The sequence below is a fragment of the Astatotilapia calliptera genome, chromosome 3 (assembly GCF_900246225.1).
Source record: "Astatotilapia calliptera chromosome 3, fAstCal1.2, whole genome shotgun sequence".
Taxonomy (NCBI): domain Eukaryota; kingdom Metazoa; phylum Chordata; class Actinopteri; order Cichliformes; family Cichlidae; genus Astatotilapia; species Astatotilapia calliptera.
The window spans coordinates 24,268,092-24,288,492 of record NC_039304.1 but is presented as its reverse complement, the minus strand read 5'-3'; the positions used below and the strand labels follow the sequence as shown (position 1 = coordinate 24,288,492).

The window sequence follows — 20,401 nt, the reverse complement described above, 5'->3', positions numbered from 1 at the left end:
TTTATCGATAGCTCAGGCTGGTAATGATGGTGTAATGATGTTGATAGATATTTCATGGCACCCTTCAGGTCTCTTAGTACCAATTGAGCATCATTTAAACGCCACAGCCTACATGAGAATTGGTTGCTGACCATGTCCATCACATTTGTTCCACAGTCACCAGATCTCAGTCCACTAGAGCACCTTCGGATGTGATGGATCAAGAGAGTCTCATTGTGGATGTGCAGCCGATAAATCTGCAATAACTGTCAGCTGCTGTCATGTCAAGTGCCACAAAGAAGCTCCAACCTGGCAAGGGTGTGCCTAATAAAGTGGCTGGTAAATGACATTTGCGGATGCACCTGCAGTCGTCAGGCAACTTGCACAAAAAATGAACGATAAACAGCACAATTTTCACTTTTGCTGTTTCAGTATTGGTTCTTCATGCAGAAACAACCGAATGTTGATGATCTGTCATATTGAAAAATCACATCAGGGAAGCTGGATAGAAAGACAAATAGCTCTCTTTCCCAAAATAACTGGGAACTGTAGTTTCTACCAAAAAGGACTCCAAGTGCCTTTTACTTAATGAGTGCTTTAAAGAATATTTGCCACTATAAGGCTTTGGATAGCCGACAATAGGCTAAGTGTTTTCAATTTCTGTGCATTTTGGGATTAAAATTAAATTAGAGCTAAAAAAAAAACAAAGGATTTGCCATTACGTCAGCATTTGTTAAGAATTTAGTTTCTGTATTCAATCATCGTTTCTGGTGTCTCTGGTGTCTCTGGTGTCTCCGGTGTCTCCAGTTTATTTTTAAAAATGTTTGCTGGTAACTTGCTTTGTTTTTCTTCCTCACCTTTGTTCTCCTTCCTTCATCATTATCGTTTTCACCCAGCCAGAGTAGTTTCACTTACACTTCTTTGCACTTTCCAGTCAGTCCTGTGTGTGTGCAATTTTGTTCCTCCGGCTCCTCCCTGTGAGTTTATCCTGTGCTCAGTTGTCTGCATGCCACAGGGATGAGTTTGTCCATTTAAAGCTCTCAATGAATTGATGACGGTTTAACTTATGAGGAGATGAGAAGGAATTATTGGTTAGATCAAAAGGTTAAATCCTTGCCAGATGGCTCCAAGTTTAATGCCATTTACGCACATCCTTAAAGGAAAGTAGTAAGGCCTTTTAAGGGAACTGAAGACTTCTTTATAGGATTATGACACCTCTTGTAAAAATAAACGCAGTAAGAATCATTAAAATAAAATTTAGACGTTTAGGGTTTTTAAAAAAATATGATTAAATAAAGTATTGGACCTCCTTACAACTGTATAGTCTACAAGGTTAGGTGTCTGTGAAACAGGAATCTGGGTATCCAAAAGAAAATCAGTGAGCCTGACGGTTTTTAACTCCCTGCATAACTCTGGAGAGTAAACTCTGTGAGTTTGATGTTTGCTGAAGGGGAAAACACTCTTAATAGTAAAGAAACATCTCAGTAGAGGTGGGCCCAGAGAGGTACTGATAAAGCAGGCTGATCTAGTTAAGCACAAAGATTAAAAATGTGCTGGAGGGGGTTTGGCAAGCAGACAAAAACTTACAATGACAGCTTTTATTTTCTTAGCAAAAGGCAAAGAAAACAAAAGCAAACACAATAACAGAGCAGACCAGACCAACAGACAATGAGGGTGGACATGACAAAGATATATAAACACAGTAGGAGAGTAGGGCAGAATGGACACACCTTGGAGCACAGCTGAACAGATGCTAACTGACAAGACAGGGATAGTAAAAAGGAACAGCAACACCAGACAGGCACGGGACCTGACTGGGGAGACAGACGTCGAATCACAAAAAGAGATTAGACTAGAGAGTAAACAGACCGCAAAAAGTTTATATAATTCATGATCAGGGAAAATAACAACATACTAATATTACCAAGACTTAACATAAGATACTAACTCTAAATTACTGGACCCAGGACCATGAAAGAAAACAATAAGCTGCTACACAATAACAATGGACACAATCATTGTACATTTGCTAAAATACCCACCCATTGATTTCAGATAATACACAAACGTATTGCGTTCGTACATTCACAACTAATATCATCGGTGTGTCTCAGTTTGCATAGTTCTGTTAGTTCACTTTGACTTGTGTGTGACAGAAAGATGATCTTTGGCACAGTGTTACTAGAGACAGGTCACTATATCCAACATCATATTCCTGCATTGGGAGCCTCATTGTCAGCATGCTGGACGGGCACAGAGGCCTCCTCATTACCAGTGTCAGTTAGAGTGTGTCTTTATTCTCACTGTAATGTTTAACGTGTGCAACTTAATATAGTGCAAAGATCTCAACAGTGCAAAGATCACTCACAGCGGTCATAAAAAAACCCCAAAGAAACTATAAGCTACATAATATATAAAAACAGAAAAAAATTACAACAGCTATTCCCAACCCATTTGTGCACAGAGCAGATTCAAATAGATGCTGCTGTGTTTAATGCTCGTACATTGATGCCCCATTAAAGAAGATTCAAGTCATGTAAATAATAAGCTCTTTATGGAGGACAAAACAATCTCAGAGAGACTTGTTCTTCCTGAGGACCCCCAGGAAGTATAGTTTCTGCTATGTCTGCTGTGATGTTTACACTCCAGGTTAGATCCTCTTTGATGTAAAGTCCCTGAAACCAGAGGTCTGTGACCCTCTCCACAGTCCCCCGGTGATATTTAAAGGCTTATTGTCTTGTTTTTTTCTTCCTGAAGTCAGTGATCAGTTCTTTTTTCTTGGATGTATTCAGGAGCAGGTTGTTATCTCTGAATTGCTGACACATTTAAAGCCGTTTAAACATTTTGTAGCCTTCATTTTTTCATTCATCCATTCATTTTAAGAGATTTACTAACAGACAATAACAAATAAATGTCATTGACCTGACTTAGGAGGTGTGGAAATCCTGATTATCTGGTTGTACAGGTGGAATTGGTGACATTTTTCAGTCAGGTGTGTTTGTGACAAGTAGATGAATACTTTAGAGATGAGTCAGCGCAGGCAAGTGGAGACACAAAAAAAGCAGGATTTATTCCTGTCAGTTAATTATTTGTGCATCCTTATCTTCTTTGGGACTAAGACGTAAAGAGGGGAATCAACGATATGCAGTCTATGAAATGAGAGAGGGCATGGAAATGACACACGGCAAAAAGGGCAAAGCAGTGGCAAGGCAACACTCAAGGCACAGGGACGGTTTGACAGTTAGTTCTGTCTTTAAAGGCATGACCTTTGATGCAAATGAACAAACCTGATTTGCAACTTTCATATTCAAAGATTTTCATTGTATAAACTTCTAATAAAACAAGACAAAAGCATCTGCACTAAGAAATTCTAGCAATGACAGTTTGGCACTTACAATATCTTGAAATAAACTCCATGCACATTTAAGCCTGTTTGTTTTTCAGTGGGCATTTTAGATGCAGGTGATTCGGTCCCAGGCTGCTCCAGTCTGCATGCCAAATGTTCTTGGGCAAGATACTAACCCCATGTTTCCCATGTTCTAGACCTGAAAACTTTGATCTTTGGTTTCATTCTATAATACTGACCTTATTTTTCTATGAAGGTTTGAACTTTGAGAGTTTTTAAAGAAGAAAGAAAAGTGTGAAAATGTTCATACCTGTCTGAGAAAAGTGTATAAAGTGTGTACTGTGGGGTTTTTCAGACTTACAACATCTATAATAATTGTAAAAAATAAAGCTGGCTACTTCGCGGATTTCACCTATCATGGGTTATTCGTGGGCCGGCAATAAGTCGGACTCAACCAGAAACGAGATCATGTCTGTCACCGATTCTGTTTGTAATTTTTGAGGACAGAATTTCAAGGCATAGCCAAGTGCTGGAAGGCTTTCACCACTTTCAGATTTGACAGTGGAAGGCACTGCCAAATCTGAGGCCATGGTCCTCAGCTGGAAAAGGGTGGAGACCAAAATTGACCCGTGCCAGAATTTCTTTTGGCAGAGAAATTGTCCGATGTTCAAAATAACATTAGCAAATGCCATGAAGTGTTGAGTTTTTGTGATGACCTAAATTGTCTTTGTCCAACTACATTCCTGTTAAGAAAATGGATAATGATGACAGTACCCAAACTTGTTTTGTTAACTTGAAATATTTTATTAATTTAAAAATAATTATAAAATAATCATAATCCAGTCAAATTAAATCCAGAGAATGATTTAAAAGACATTTAACCAAAACAAGCACAGGAGAAAAGCAATGCAAAATCTTTGAATAACAGAATTAAAAATGGAAAGAATACACCTTTACACATACACCTTACCCCCCCCCTCACAAACACTGTTAAATTCTTATTTTTAAAGAATACGTTTGCTTTCTTACCCTATTCTAGAATAATCTAGAGTATACTACAGTGAGGAGAAACCTAGCTAAGCATAAAGCCTGCAAAAAGAGGAAAGTGACAGAATCCAGCTAGCTTCACCTCCAAACCTTACCAAGAAACCATCAAACTTCAGTTTTATTTAAGGCATTGCCCTTATGTTTGAAGCAGGGCAGCAGGGGATATCAGCGGCATAAACAACAGATGCATGATAACTCTGACATGTTTTTGAGTGGAGAGGTGATAGAGGACTTCATTTCTTTTTCACATCGACCTTGTAATTATTTGGATTTTTGCATGACTTCTTCCCAGGACTTGGAGGCACTATCTGCCAGTTTCGAAAAAGAAAAACATAACAGTGACGCCATCTGTAGATTTGTGATTACAGAGAGAGCTTAGACAGTAGCTTCAGAGTTGACCCCAAACATTGCTTTCTAGTACAGTCCTCCAGTGTCCTTGTAGTAAATGTGACAGTTCAGTGCAGCCTTGCTAGTGCTAGCTTAACGCGTTGTTTACATTTGGTGCTTTACTTTGTGTGATGGAATTCAACCCTAACCTAAATTAACATCTGATTTAACGTATGAAATTCAAAGCGTTGTCAAAATTTCTTCTTTTATTCCATGTGCAATAATCCTATTCATAGTGTGTGTGTGCGTGCGTGTGTGTGGGGAGGGGGGACAAAAACCTTCACTGCATGAGGTCCGGGTGCAAGTTTCTTTGCTTTAACCCAGCTACTGCCAAGTCGGACATGAATGCCAGGGAATATTTTTGACCAGGTTTATTAAATCAACCGAAAAAAAACTTCTATTAGTGTTAAAAATGACCACAATTTTGAGAACCTAAGAGGTCAAGTACATTGCTTAGCCATAGTGAAAAAAAAAGACATTTTTGGTGCAACAAGTTTGTTGTTTGGACCTTTAGTGGGAACAGTTCCCTTGTAGTTTATTTTTTAAAACAAAAGTGTTTTATAATGTGTTAATGTGTTTTGTGTTTATGTACAGACCACATGACTTTTTTGATGTCCTGATATATAAAACCTTAGATTGAAAGAGGGTGGGCTACTGTAAATCTGGCCTCAATATTTCTAACATGCATGTGCATCGTTTTGTTTTAGTACTCTCAACCTTTTCCATGTAGACTTCTTTTAAGATTAGAAGTTGTGGCGGTCGATGCGGTCGTGCTCCCTCTGAGATTTTGCCATTTGCTTCTGCAGCAGAATGTGCTCGGTGAAATCCCTCACAGCTCCCGATCCCCCAGCACAATGGCAGATGTACTTTGCAGCCTTTTTAGCCACAGCTGGAGCATCGCCCGGTACTGCACTCAGCCCTGCCAGGTTCAGGCATTTCACATCTGCTTGATCAAAACCTGAGAGGGGAACAGAAGATCATTAGTCCCTATAATAATTTACTTAAACAAGCTGCAGAGATTGGCTGCACAAACACAAACAGTCAGACATCTTTAATTGTTAATTTGTTGCCAGACACTATTCAGATTTTATTAAAACAGCACTTTAACATAAATGTTAAATACACCACTTTTTAAAGCAGTAGCCTCAACATGTTTCCAATTCCTGCCAATTAAACTGTTAACAAATAAAAATACAGTTGTTTTACCCATGAACGCCACATCCTTCCATTCCAGCTTCTTCTTCTCAACGATTGATTGCAAATCATTCAGCGGCTCCTGTCCCACCTTCTCAACCTTGCACATCATCCTATCTTCAAGTTTTTGAAGCAAAGCTGGGTCAATGGGGTCTTTCTCTGTGGTCAACAGTATGACCTGGTGAAGCGAGACAGAGTGCAGTTTTGTGAGCGACGTTCCACAAGATGGGCCAGTTTACGTAATTCTGTTCAGACAGCTGAAAAAAAAAAAAATCCAACCTCAACTTGTTCTTCCTGCAGCATCCGAAGCCCAGTTGTGTCTCTGGTGTTGACAGACACCATTGCCTCTCCCGACACAGACATAAAGATCTTTCCATCAGTTAAACAGCCGGAAATGTTGCAGAACATTAGGCGGACCACCTCTGGTGTGTCCTTACCGAAGTAACCGTACCTGATTGGAGAAACATAGGCTGTATCAGGAAAGGGAATGGATAGTTGATTAAAAGCTGACTGGTAGACATTATTTTCGGCGCTTCTCACCTGAGAACCCTCTGTTCTGCCACAGGCCAGTCGATGTCCACGTCTATATCTACGCTGTACTCCGGCAGCATCTCATAGTAGGTTAACTTACCGCCCTACAGAGGTGAAAACACAAGCATGACTTAGATGTATTGTTACACAAAGGGTTTGGAAAAGCCGTGGAGCTGTCACAGTCCAATTTGGTCCTTTGGTTTATTATAGATTTTTTTCCCCTTGTTGGGTACCTGCCAGATCTCTGTCCTTATGTTTTGGGTTTTGTTTTGTGCCAGATTCTTCTCCTAAATACATCAAACTACACAACAATTAAAGAGAGAAATACGCAAGACTGAGTATCAAATGAAATTGAACCCAATATCAGTTTGTTACAGCCCTAGCAGGGCCTCCTCCTGAAGGTGCCTGTGTGGGCGTGTCCCACTACCTCTTCTGCCTGAGGTGCCACCTTTCCCTTTTACACAGCTGACTCCCGTCAGTAATCAGGGAGATTTAAGCCCAGGGAAAGGTGAGCTCTGGGCCAGAGTGCGGTTACAGCTAGTGAGCTGAGTGTTAGTAGCTAGTGAGCTGAGTGTTAGTAGCTAGTGAGCTGAGTGTTAGTAGCTAGTGAGCTGAGTGTTAGTAGCTAGTGAGCTGAGTGTTAGTAGCTAGTGAGCTGAGTGTTAGTAGCTAGTGAGCTGTGTTAGTGTTTTTGGTGGTTTTCAGCTAGTGAGCTGCTCTTTCTTTTTGGCTTACGTTTTACTTTATTGACCACGCCTGAGTTTTGTTTGTTTTCTTAAACAGTGATTTGTCCGTCTCTTTTAGTTGAGTTTGAAAGGGAACTTTAATAAAACTCTTTGATTTAACCCTTTTGCCTCCTTTTTCTAACCCGGTCACTTTTTGTTACTCCCCCCTCATCGCCTAGACCCCTCAGGGGAACGTAACACAGTTTCAGTAAGAATCCCACAAAAATAGAACACAACTAACTAAACTTTCAACACAGGAAATCCAGCTCAGAAAGTCTGTTTTTTCTTTACTTCCTCCCAAAGTTAAGTTCAGCTTCTTATTCAATGAAACTTTTTTCTATAAAAATAACATTGTTCCTGTTTTAAGCAGACTTTTTTCCTGCAGTCCAAGGACTCCTTTTCATAATAAAGAGTCTGGAGATTTCAAAAGGTTGCAGACAGCATGCCGAGATATTTTTACAGCAATAGGGATTGAACAATCTCTTCGACAACTTAGCTGATGAAATCTGATCCATTTGTCATCAATCTCATCTGCTGCTGTCTTATAGGTGTGTGTTTAATGTTGGTGCCAACCAGGAATAAAAAAAAAAGGCACGGTTTAATTGTTGGGCATTGGGGCTGTTTTTTCAGTTATTATAAAGTCATTATAGTCATTTTAAACCATATATGCACCACCACCATCATCACCACCACCTTTACCTGCAAGTGTCCTTCCTTTTCAATGATCTCTTTTTTGGCAAAGTAAAATGAGCCATTCTCACACAGCTCCCCTGGCCAGTCCTGACGTCGCGGCCGTTTGGCTGGCTCCAGATTGAATGGCACCGTTTTCTCACCAGCTAGAAGGAAATAGGATCCCTTAATAACAATGCAAACTCCTCTTTCCATCAAGTAGTTATTTACACAGAGAAGCTGTCTGCTTCTTGACATAGTAACCAGTGTGTGAGTGAACTGAGTTTTTAAAAAGACATTTAAGGGAAATTCATGCCATCATAGTAGGTGGGTGACCAAATCTGTGAGAAATGTGTTAAATTCTGTAGCTTTGTTTGTTTGTATGTCTTTTATCATATACATGTTAAGAGTTGTATTGATCTGTTCATAAAACTAATGAAAAAAGGAAACACGTGTGCACGATGAAGGATGAAAAGGAAATTCCAGTAAAAGGAACAACAGTCACGATCTATACCTCCAACAACCAGTTTATGAGTTAACCTTTAAACTGGTTGTAAACCTGGAGGTAGGTGTGTAATCAAGTGCACTGACAGGTTGTGTGCATGTGGGTAATTACAAACACAACTTAGAAATACATGCATGTGCCAAAGTGAAATGACTTTATGCCAAGTAAAACAGGATGCATGGTTCAAAATGTCTTATTGGTGACAAGTAAGCAAGTGAAAAGGAATTAACAACTTAGGACTTAAAGTTTGATTTTATGATTCACCGCATCAGGATATATTAGCACTCCGTATGGTGACAGTAGGAACTTAAGAGTCTTTTAGTTCTTGTCTGAGGAGATTCACTGTTCCTGCAAAAACCCTTCACTTCTGAGAGATTCTGGGTCTTTCATGCCTCTTTTAAAATACAAAAGTGTGGGACTAGTCAGGTAGATTTTTAAATGTTAGCTGTTATTAGTTTTGTTTTATTAATGCACAGCAGCAGTTTAATGTTCAAAGTGACAATGCCACCAGCCACTACCTGGAGCTGCGCACCTGACAGATGGCTGCACTCCTCTTTGGCACTCTGTGTGAATGCAAGATATAAATGAAGAAAAGTGGAAAATGAACTAGTGACAGCCGTGATAACCGGCAATGTTTTGGATTATTATTAGTATAACTATGGAGAGTGAACAAGATTGAAAAGATCAGTGTCTTGTTATGTTATTTGTTTAAGCTATCAACATACTGGGAAATGATGCAAGTACCTGACTTTTGTTTTGTTACATGAATCTGCTGCATCTGATTTAGGTTGGTAAGAAATGTCAGGCACAGTGTGCAGTGAATTAATTATTGGTACCTCTTTTAACTCAGCCAAAAAGTGGTAGGGCACATAATCACAGAGCAGGGTCAGCAGATACTGAGGCACTATGTGAGGAGTGAATTAGAGAGAAGATTGTGAGGCAGGTCTTCTCATCATACATCACTGTCTGACCTCGCAAATGTGCCCCAGGAAGAATTATAAAAAAAAAAAAATTCCCATATAACTTCTAAATTTTGTGGAAAGCCTTCCCAGAAGAGTTGAAGCCATTATAGTTGCAAAACGTCAGCAGAGATCATATTAAACCCTATGGATTAAGAATGGGACGTTCATATGCATGTAAGGTTAGACAAGCAAATGCTTTTGGCAGTATATTGCATTTTGTAAACACTCTCTGCAGGGAGACGAGTAATCCATGAATGCCTAACAACTGCCTCTGTGCTTCCCCCGGGTGGAAAACAAGCACAAGTGTGAGTAAGTATCAAAACTGAAAGCTGCTTGCATGCAGATCAATAATTATCAGATGAAGAGAGCTGATAAGCTTGGAAATTTTGGACTGTAATAGCTCAAATAACCAGTTCTCAACTTGGGACCAGTTCTCCAATCCCATTTTTAGAAACACCAAGCAGTTAAAAAACAAGTATAAAAAAGAAAGACTGTCACTGTAAGGATTCATTGTTTGTCCAGTGAAGCATCTGTTGGATTTTGTTTATCGCAGTTAATAATTACTAAGGTGCAGGTGCAAAGATCGTCTATTTAATGGCTGCTCCTCCCTGTCATTTGAATCCTTTAACATACCAACAAGAAATCTGACCTTTTTGTGAAAATTGAGAAAGTGAGTGTAAAAAAACAACACACAGGTCTATTTGGAAGAGAAGACAAACAAGATGAAAAGGATAACCACACCCTCTAAAAATAGTTTAAATACTTTCCTTTAGGCAGCTGAAATATAAGAAGCACTCCAAGAGCACAAACCTCATTCATTACATTAATTTTATGTTCTTTGTTGTTTTTAAATGCATTTTAAGAGGTTTGTAGTGCAATAAGAATCAGATAAAGGAGGCATTGATATGTTTAGTTATACAAACATGTAGGAGCACGTAATGGATAATAGATGAATAACTTGAGCTTATTATATAAAAATATACTACAGTATATTTCTAACTAACTAGGCAGCTCATTCTCTTTCTCTTCATAATACTTTCTGTAAGACAGTAACACATTTTGTAAAAGGTAAACGTGAGATCAGAGGTCAAATGTGCAGACTTGCTCACTTACATCCTTTTTTAACCTCCTTCCAGCGAAACTGGTGTCTCCTGACCACTGCGAAGACTGAATCGTAACCGTGCACCGTGATCTTCTCCAAGGCCTCCTTCACATGGAACGGGTGGAGACACGGTGATGTAGCCTGGAAGTGGCAAACTATATCCACCTCTGTGAAAACAAAAGCAGAGTAATCTGCACTGTGTGGCAGCAGGGCAATGCTTTGAGACCATCTTAGAAACACGTTCCTACCTTTATGGTGCTCAAGAAACTCTTGGATGGTTTCTACTGATGAGGAAAAGTCTCTGGAGACTTTAGGACTCCTCCGGTGCACCTGAGCACCCCATGCCTTTGCAACTTCCTCAATTTTATCATGGTCCGTTGATACCCACACACTGTGAAAGTGAAGGTGCATAATCATTATTATTAATTGTAACCGTCTCTTTTCATAACACTACTAGACATTCTGTATTTTGTCCTCATAGCCAAAGATATAGTGATTAGAGATCGTCCAATGTAAGCGATTGAGAAAAACAATACTCTGATATATCGCCCGATATTTTTGTTTTTGGATATACAAAACAGTTAATTTCTCTACCAATTGTCATGTGTTATTTATTTTTTTAATTGTTTGTTTACTCCCGTTTTTGTTCGGATCAGTGTGTTGAAGTTGTGGCGTTACAAGAGGGAAGTTGGAACTTTGAACAGTCAACACTCGTAATATAGTTGAAGGGTGTTTCTTCCGTCTCTTTTTTGCTTATTTAATTTTTATGTCGACATTTTTATATCGATATCGACTTTTGGTCTATGGATGTGATCCATTATAATTAAGGAGATTAGACTGAGACTCAGTCTCTTCAAATTTTATTTTACTTAACATATGAAAGCTCACTGAACAAATTGGGGGTGGATCAGGAAATTTGCAAAATCAAATCTGTGTATCCACCTGTTGGGGCGACTTAAGAGGGATTCTGGGCTTAATATTAATAAATGTGTCCAGTATAATTGTCGACAATGACACAGCCAGCTGTGATAATGATGGCAGAGAAGTCTCACCTTATCAGAAAACAAGACATGACCCGCAAAAAGCTAACAAAACAAAATGAGAATTTGTGTCTGTAATTAACCACACGCACACAACCTGCCAGCCTCTTGGTGACACACGTACCTCCAAGCTTATCGGTAAACGAACAAACCAGTTGTAGGAAGACTAAATAACTGGTAATTGCTGTTCTTTTCGCTGGAATATAAATTATGCCCTAGCTCAGTGCGCATGCTCCATTTTTTAAATGAACGGATCCGATGTACGATAAAAACAAACAAACAAACAAACAAACAAACCTGCACTTATAGTAAGCAGATTTTTTGATGAATGATCTCATGTTGGTTAAACGATGGCTGCAGCGGCACTAAACTGTTAACGGATAATTAAACTGAGCTCACAGTGCAATAACTCATTGGCAGTTTGGACGTTTTAGGGTTTTGTTGCATAATTGTATGAATTGCTGTAACTCACAGTTTAAGTGTATGAGTAGTTATGTTTCAGCTGAGGGTGACTTTAATAGGAAGAGACAAATTCCAGATCTTAATAGTGTTTGTAAAGTCAAAATAAGTTTGACAAAAATGTTAGAAAATGTTTCTCATAACGTGCAGGTTATGTCTGCGGAGTCACGCCGATGAAAAAAAAGAAGTGGAATATAGTGGATAAATGCGAGCAGTTTTCTTCATTTGTGACTTTGTTTAAGTAAACATCCTAAAAGGACGCGTGGGACTCCTCCACGTCACACTTAAAGCTGAGCACAGAGCTGCTCAGCAGCTGCTTAGCGATCAGGGAGCAAACTGATGCATTTTATATTCCCTGACTTTACTGATGTGCAGAATACTTTAGGCCGTTATGACATGTGGACAGAAGTAGGTTAATATAATATAATCAAATCTGATTTGATTTGATGTTTTCATAACGAAAAGACATTAAAGTTGGCTGCTGGTGCTCGTTCATCTGACCCTACAATAAAAGCTCTTGTCCTTCCTCACCTGTCAAACATTCCCGAGTCCACGGCGGCCCTCAGCACCCACCCGATGAGCGGGACCCCGGCCAGCATCTTGATGTTTTTCAGCGGGATCCCTTTGCTCCCACCTCGAGCTAAAATTAAAGCTGCTATGTGACTCTTGGCATTTCGCGGCATCTTGCTCGATGACTGACATTCGTCTAACGAGGTCTCATTGTTTCTCCGTGTAGCGGATGCCATAACGACGTCAAAGATCTACTCCTACTACGAAGCAAGGTCTGGGTTTATCCGGGTGACTTCCGTGGCCTACTATGAAGATGGCTCACTTATTACCGACATAAATCGCTATGATAACCTGTGCAGTAGAGCTACCTGCTCCGGAGCAGGTTAAGTAAAATATCAGAGAGCAACAGGTGTGAAAGCACCGCCCACCGACCAATCAGGTCTCCGGAACACAGCGTCATCATTAATGAAAGATTCCTCAGCCCTCTGCAGGGAGAGGAGGCGGGTTTATAGTTTGTTCTATGCGCCTTATTATATGAGCTGAACCAGGACATACGCACTGTACCGACCTGTGTGTGTATTAATGTGGTGATTTGGAAAATGTATTAAATGTTATTCTCCTCGCTTACATTTTGCTGTACCTGCAGCTGTTTGAACAGCGAACACACACCAGGAACACCTGTTCAATCAGTAACATTAACTTTGATCTGCAGACAGACTGAAGCGATACCTCTTTTTCCTAACCGGAATAAGAGGTTAAAAGAAGGGTAGGGGAACTGCAGTCAGGAAATGAAAAGAGCTGTCCGCTGTGTTGAAACTACAATTTGAATTTGGACAACACTCCTAATTCAACAGGCAAAGGATAAAGCCTGTAAACTCCCCCCCCCTTTGAGTAAAGCAACTGTAAGTTTAATTTAGAGTCAAATTAATGTATAAAACTATTATAGTGTCTTACAATTACTGTAATGTCTTAAGTTTTTTGCAGTGTTTGTATCAGTCTTGTTTTATTATTATTTAAACATTGTTGTAGTTGTGTTTAATAAATGTGCGTTTTCAGTTCCAGCCTTAACTTCAGGTGTTTTTGTACATTATTCTCATATTAACAAGTTTCTCTGATCTTTTTTGACACAATTCACACACATTATTTCTGATTGATTATTACTTTGAGCTGATTTTAATAGCAGTTGATTTAAAAACTCCATCCACATTCAGTCTCGTTGATTTCGCATCTCTCAGCACAGATGAGCACACTTAAAGTTCAGAGGCGAAAGAAATATTTCTGCTTCGTTTGAAGTTTGACTGCAGGTTAGAGTTAGTCCAGCAGGTGGTGCTGCTGGATGAAACCAAACAAACTGATTCACAATGATGGCTGATGCATTTTTTCCAACCCTCCGTGTGCAGATTATTTTCACTTGACTGTTGACTTCTTAATTTGTTCCATCTAATCACTGAATAAAAACGTATTTAACCCAGTGGAGAAAACATGAAATAAATGTCATTTGATCAGCTCAAACACTTCAGTGAAACTTCTTCATGGGAAACTACGGTGGCTGGGAAGTGCAAAGCGCAACAAATTAAAAAACGGCAACAAATTAAAAATCCACAACAAATTAAAAAACCGCAAGAAATTAAAAATCCACAACAAATTAAAAAACCACAACAAATTAAAAATCCACAACAAATTAAAAAACGCAACAAATTAAAAATCCACAACAAATTAAAAAACCACAACAAATTAAAAAACCACAACAAATTAAAAATCCGCAACAAATTAAAAATCCACAACAAATTAAAAATCCACAACAAATTAAAAAACCGCAACAAATTAAAAAACCGCAACAAATTAAAAAACCACAACAAATTAAAAAACCGCAACAAATTAAAAATCCACAACAAATTAAAAATCCACAACAAATTAAAAAACCGCAACAAATTAAAAATCCTTGACGGAAAGGGATTGTCTGAAATACCGGAAGTGGAGAGTGATGTCACGAGAGGGGGCGTGGCCAGAATTTTTGGTTGAGGCGCCATGTTTCTGGGCCGAACAAAGCGCTAGCGAAAGAGGAGCGAAAGTACACGGATAACACCAGCTACGGTTCATACTTGCTGTGCGGTCGGTTGTAAAGTTAGATCGCACGACCGGCAAGGGAATAAGGTTGAAAATGGTTTATCTTTTCATTCTTTCCCCACCTGGAAGCAACATGAGGCAGCTCATGTATCGGATGTTACCAAAAGAAGGCGTCTAGTCTGGATAGCAGCTGTGAGACCAGCTGATATCCAGTTCGATTCCATCTCCAAATATCTGTTGGTGTGCTCCAGACATTTTCATTCCGGTAAGTTATAGATATGTTCATATCACTCTTTATCGGTCTTTTAAGTCTGACATCACTAGCCGTGTCTTGGCTCAAACTCCCAAGAGCACCTGCAGGTCCATAAATCACACGATCACTGTGGCATCACTGAGTGTTGAAAAACTATCTAAAGTCTTTCATCTGTAATAAAATGATCAGCGTTCTGCTCTACCATGTGTAACAATTGAGTTTATCATCCAGGCATCCATGAAAACGAAATTAGCAGGAAGTTAGCTCGCTAGATTCCATCTAAATACAATATAGCATGTCCTAACTGAGGGATTTTGGAAACAAAGTCAAACGTACAGCTCTGCTATCACTTCCAACATAAATGAAGACAGAAAACTAAACAGCAGTGACGTTTGTAGGGTACTGAAGTTTGGCTAGCTGGTGTAAAACGATGTGCTACGTGACCGTTAGCGACACAGCTATGTTAGCATAATATAAACACTAACTTTTTCCACTTGATAAAAGTTATCGTGAGGATTCTCGGTGGTCAGGAACAACGGCGCTTCGTGTCCATCCCGTGTAGATGTTAGTGAAACTGTTGGGAAGACAACATGAACATTTTATTTATACTGTATAATCTGCAGATTCTGACAGAAATCTGCATATCCTTTGAAGCACCGCTCCTCTCTAAAATGGCAATAAGGATAATTATTAGGCCATATGTAAATAACAAAATAACTTAAAGCAAAGTCTGAAACAAGTCTTTATATTTAAGGGCCATCAGTCAAACAATGCTGTTTGGTCTGGGTCTAAACAGAGCGTGTTGTGTGTGACATCTGCTTTTGCATATGTGGGCCACTTTGAGGGTTCACAAAGGAGCGCGTTTGCTGTCACATTTTATTTGTAGTGTGAACAAGCAGACAAAAAAATCGGAATTGAGCATTAAGACCTGCAGTGTGAACGTAGCCATAGTGAGTTCAGTGCATTGATGTGACATTGTCCTGAAGGATTTAGTTATTCTCAGTGGTTAAAGAAATTGCAATTATTTATTCATATTTATTAGAAATAATCCTAATTACATATCTTGCTTCCGTGTTTGTGTCCTTTGTCACAAAAATACATTTTTTACTATAATACATTGATTAATGACCTGCAGAATCTCCTTATCATATTACTTGTCCATAATTGTCACCTAAAGTCAAACTTTATGCTTTCTCCATAAAGTGATTACATACTTTAGTTTCATTTTCTGAAGTCAGGTTTCTGAAAGAGAACAGGCAGATTTGGAATATAACATGCAGCGTTCTATAGATGGATACATAAAAAAATGGAAAATTACATGTATGTGCTAACTTTCTAAACACTTTGTTACATTTATGATAAATGGATTTGAAAGTAGATAAAACACATTTATGTTGGCCTTAGCTCATTAGAGTCTTTGTCTTTAAATTAACTAGTAACTTGTATGTTTCAGGTACTGCACTCTCAAAGACTGAATGAACCAGCATTGCAGCCATGGGTCATTGTGAGCATCACAGGGAAGGTTGAAGCCGCCCACTGCACCTGTATGGCCGGAGTCGTGGAGACCTGCAGCCATGTCGCTGTTCTTCTTTTTAAAGTAGAAGCAACAATGCGGATCTGTGGCACAAGGGCTGTTACAGATGAACCTGCATACTGGGTTTTGCTGGGTAATATGACCAAGATACAGCCAGAGGTTGGCCATAAGATAGACTTCTCCTCTTCAGCTGCCCAAAAACGGCTCTGGATCAAAACATAAACAGACCATCCGTATTGACAGGTAAAAGGAGTCGTCCTCAAAAAAGAAAAATCCCACCTGCTACTGTGGAGGAGTTGTCACTGCTATTGGATACTTTGCTGGAGCACAGTAAAGCTGTGGGTTGTGGGAATGACCCATAATGTTTTATATAAGGGTCTAGATTTATGCCTGAAGTGCACTGCCATGTAAATAATTTGCATTTACTGAATATGTACTGACTGAGTACCACTGTTCAAAAGTTCAATAAAGAAACAAACAAATTTTTGGCTCTTTTTTATTATAGAACATCACATCAGTTACAATGTAGAATCCATGTCATTTATAGTTTATAAAAGACAAAATGTTTACACAAAATCATGACAGCATTTACACGATATCACCCACTACTAACACTACTTAATTTACTATCAATTACTTCAATTTATCTTCTGAAAAATTACCGCTATTTATACAGCACAAGACTTAAGAATATTTAACAGGAGCAAGTTTCATTTTCCCCTGGTTTTACTACCACACTGTTCATCAAAACGGCAGCAAACCTTCACCATCTTATCCAGAAGGGTCACCTCTTCACCCTCACATGGAAGAAGTAATCTGATTGGCATGGTGGTATGTTTGAAGCAGGTCCCTTGTGTAGCGCTGGAACCCAGTCACGATGTTTCATCCATTTCATTGGCTGGTCTGCTGCAATAATGCCAAATAATTAGCAAGTCTATAAATAGCACGTAGTTCTACAAAATCACTCATTAGGATGTTTTTTTTTTTTCTAATTTGCTATGACCTCAGAGTGCATTGAAAAGAAAACTAATAGGCTATCTGGTCTTTAAGTGATGGCGTGACAAATCCTGCTTCCAGGCCTGAAGTAGTCTGCGTTTAATATGGGTTTTGTGTTGTTAACATGTTTAATGTTTTGTATTGTCTTCTATTTAATCTCAAAAAACTCCTAAAAACAGTAAGTGACCACTGTTGGCCTCCCACTGCTTCTATCACCACTAATCATTTGAAAGCTCAGTTTTTAAAACCTTACGATGTAGCTACAGCCCAGCCCATGCAGCAGTATATGAATGACTAATCCTATTCATCCTTGTGGATGGATTATCTCAGTTGTTCTCCTGGCTGAAGTTTGGTCCGTTTACAGCATCCTGCCATGCGATTACATTTGTTCCTGACCACCGAGAATCCTCACGATAACTTTTATCAAGTGGAAAAAGTTAGTGTTTATATTATGCTAACATAGCTGTGTCGCTAACGGTCACGTAGCACATCGTTTTACACCAGCTAGCCAAACTTCAGTACCCTACAAACGTCACTGCTGTTTAATTTTCTGTCTTCATTTATGTTGGAAGTGATAGCAGAGCTGTACGTTTGACTTTGTTTCCAAAATCCCTCAGTTAGGACATGCTATATTGTATTTAGATGGAATCTAGTGAGCTAACTTCCTGCTAATTTCGTTTTCATGGATGCCTGGATGATAAACTCAATTGTTACACATGGTAGAGCAGAACGCTGATCATTTTATTACAGATGAAAGACTTTAGATAGTTTTTCAACACTCAGTGATGCCACAGTGATCGTGTGATTTATGGACCTGCAGGTGCTCTTGGGAGTTTGAGCCAAGACACGGCTAGTGATGTCAGACTTAAAAGACCGATAAAGAGTGATATGAACATATCTATAACTTACCGGAATGAAAATGTCTGGAGCACACCAACAGATATTTGGAGATGGAAGAGAACTGGATATCAGCTGGTCTCACAGCTGCTATCCAGACTAGACGCCTTCTTTTGGTAACATCCGATACATGAGCTGCCTCATGTTGCTTCCAGGTGGGGAAAGAATGAAAAGATAAACCATTTTCAACCTTATTCCCTTGCCGGTCGTGCTATCTAACTTTACAACCGACCGCACAGCAAGTACGAACCATAGCTGGTGTTATCCGTGTACTTTCGCTCCTCTTTCGCTAGCGCTTTGTTCGGCCCAGAAACATGGCGCCTCAACCAAAAATCCTGGCCACGCCCCCTCGCGTGACATCACTCTCGACTTCCGGTATTTCAGACAATCCCTTTCCGTCAAGGATTTTTAATTTGTTGCGGTTTTTTAATTTGTTGTGGATTTTTAATTTGTTGCGGTTTTTTAATTTGTTGCGGTTTTTTAATTTGTTGTGGATTTTTAATTTGTTGCGGATTTTTAATTTGTTGTGGTTTTTTAATTTGTTGTGGATTTTTAATTTGTTGCGGATTTTTAATTTGTTGCGGTTTTTTAATTTGTTGTGGTTTTTTAATTTGTTGTGGATTTTTAATTTGTTGCGGATTTTAAATTTGTTGCCGTTTTTTAATTTGTTGCGCTTTGCACTTCCCAGCCACCGTAGAAAACTGATTCATTCCAGGTTTTTTTTTATTAGTAAAGACAAGAACCCCCCCCCCCCCCCCCCCCCCATCAATACATTTAATCTGTTTTATTAATGATACATTATTCAGGAGATCAAACTAAATGTGAGACCACAGCTTCAAGACACATTAAACCAATAAGTCTGTCAGATTATGTACAAAGTAGAATTCAAAATTCAAATTCCCCCAATCATTACAAGTAGGCTAATAATCAGTGTTGATTAACATGTTTCTATTCAGCAAACGAACAAAAACGATGTTATTGAAGATTATATTTCACATAAAAAAATTAAAAAAGAGACTTATAAAGACAGTTATGCTATGCTGTGGTTATGTTCTTCTGTCTTTATGATAATTTGTCCTTAAGTTACTGCTAAATGATCACAAAAACGCAGCTGTCCCAAAGAACTGATTGTTTCTTTCAGCTTCATGTCCTTCTTCTTTGGGTAACATATTGTAGCGGGTCAGGGCTGTTTGGGGTCATGACAGCTATGTTCTGTTGTTCCAGGCGGCAGCGTTATGTTGCCATGGTTACAGGTAGCGCGCTCTCTCTCTCTGCGACTGTGTGTTTCTGGGTGGAGAGAACGCCTTTTTGATGCTGTGTGCTGTTTCTGCTCCCTGGCTAACTCGCGGGAAGCAAGACCAAAGGACACCTCTGTCTCCTCCTTGTATAAGCGCGCCACAATATATTCTGTTTCTCTTTCTAACACATACTGAAAAAAGGTTCACACTATTACTGTTATTATTTTTCATTTAATTCCTTGTTTACCAGCTGATGATACATTGGGGCAAAAAAGTATTTGGGAGACACAGATTGCTGTCCCACTTAAAAAGATGAGAGAGGCCTGTAATTTTCTGCATAGGTTCACTTCAACTGTGAGAGACAGAATGTAAAAAAGAAACCCAGGATATCACATTTTATGATTTTTAAATAATTTATTTATAGTTATAGTTATAGTTTAATTATTTATATAGCACATTTAATTACAACAGGAGCGTTGACCAAAGTGCTGTACAAGAATACAACATACATAATAAAACAACTTAGAGTATTAAAAGCAAACACCAAATATGAATTAACAAATAACAAATAACTCTCATGCTGTATTAAAAGCCAGTTAATAAAAATGCGTTTTAAGATAAGATTCAAAAAGATTGACAGTAGGAGCCTGTCTGATGTGTAGGGGTAAATTATTCCACAGCTTAGGTGCTTGATCGCCTCTATGAACCAGCCTCGACCTTGGTACAGCTAAAAGCAAAAGATCACTTGATCTAAGAGATCTAAGGGGGGTATAAGTCTGCAAGAGGTCATACAAATACCCGGGAGCCTGTCCATTCAGGGCTTTGTAAGTCAACAATAAAATTTTTAAATTAATTCTGAAGCGGACAGGGAGCCAATGAAGGGAGGTAAGTACCGGGGAAATGTGTTCACATCTTTTAGTACGTGTCAAAAGACGAGCCATTATTTGTATAATGGTGCAG

At 39.0% G+C, this 20,401-nt stretch overlaps 1 protein-coding gene across 1 annotated transcript; it reads right to left on the bottom strand.

Annotated features, from left to right (window-relative positions):
* Window positions 1-4,227: 4,227 nt before the first annotated feature.
* Window positions 4,228-12,880, bottom strand: LOC113019040 (N-acylneuraminate cytidylyltransferase-like). Its single transcript, XM_026162520.1, has 8 exons — window positions 12,478-12,880; window positions 10,696-10,838; window positions 10,459-10,614; window positions 7,909-8,045; window positions 6,494-6,588; window positions 6,233-6,404; window positions 5,966-6,131; window positions 4,228-5,717 (listed from the first exon to the last, which is right to left on the bottom strand). The coding sequence occupies exons 1-8, from the start codon at window positions 12,690-12,692 to the stop codon at window positions 5,503-5,505; spliced, it is 1,299 nt and encodes a 432-aa protein (XP_026018305.1). The 5' UTR covers window positions 12,693-12,880; the 3' UTR covers window positions 4,228-5,502.
* Window positions 12,881-20,401: the final 7,521 nt, after the last annotated feature.

Coding starts and splice junctions, on each gene's coding strand:
- LOC113019040 (XM_026162520.1), bottom strand. CDS start 12,692: ATGGCATCCGCTACACGGAGAAACAATGAGACCTCGTTAGACGAATGT. Junction 8,046..10,458: donor GAAGGAGGTTAAAAAAGGAT/GTAAGTGAGCAA, acceptor ATTTCCTTCTAG/CTGGTGAGAAAACGGTGCCA. Junction 6,132..6,232: donor TGCAGGAAGAACAAGTTGAG/GTTGGATTTTTT, acceptor TCGCTTCACCAG/GTCATACTGTTGACCACAGA.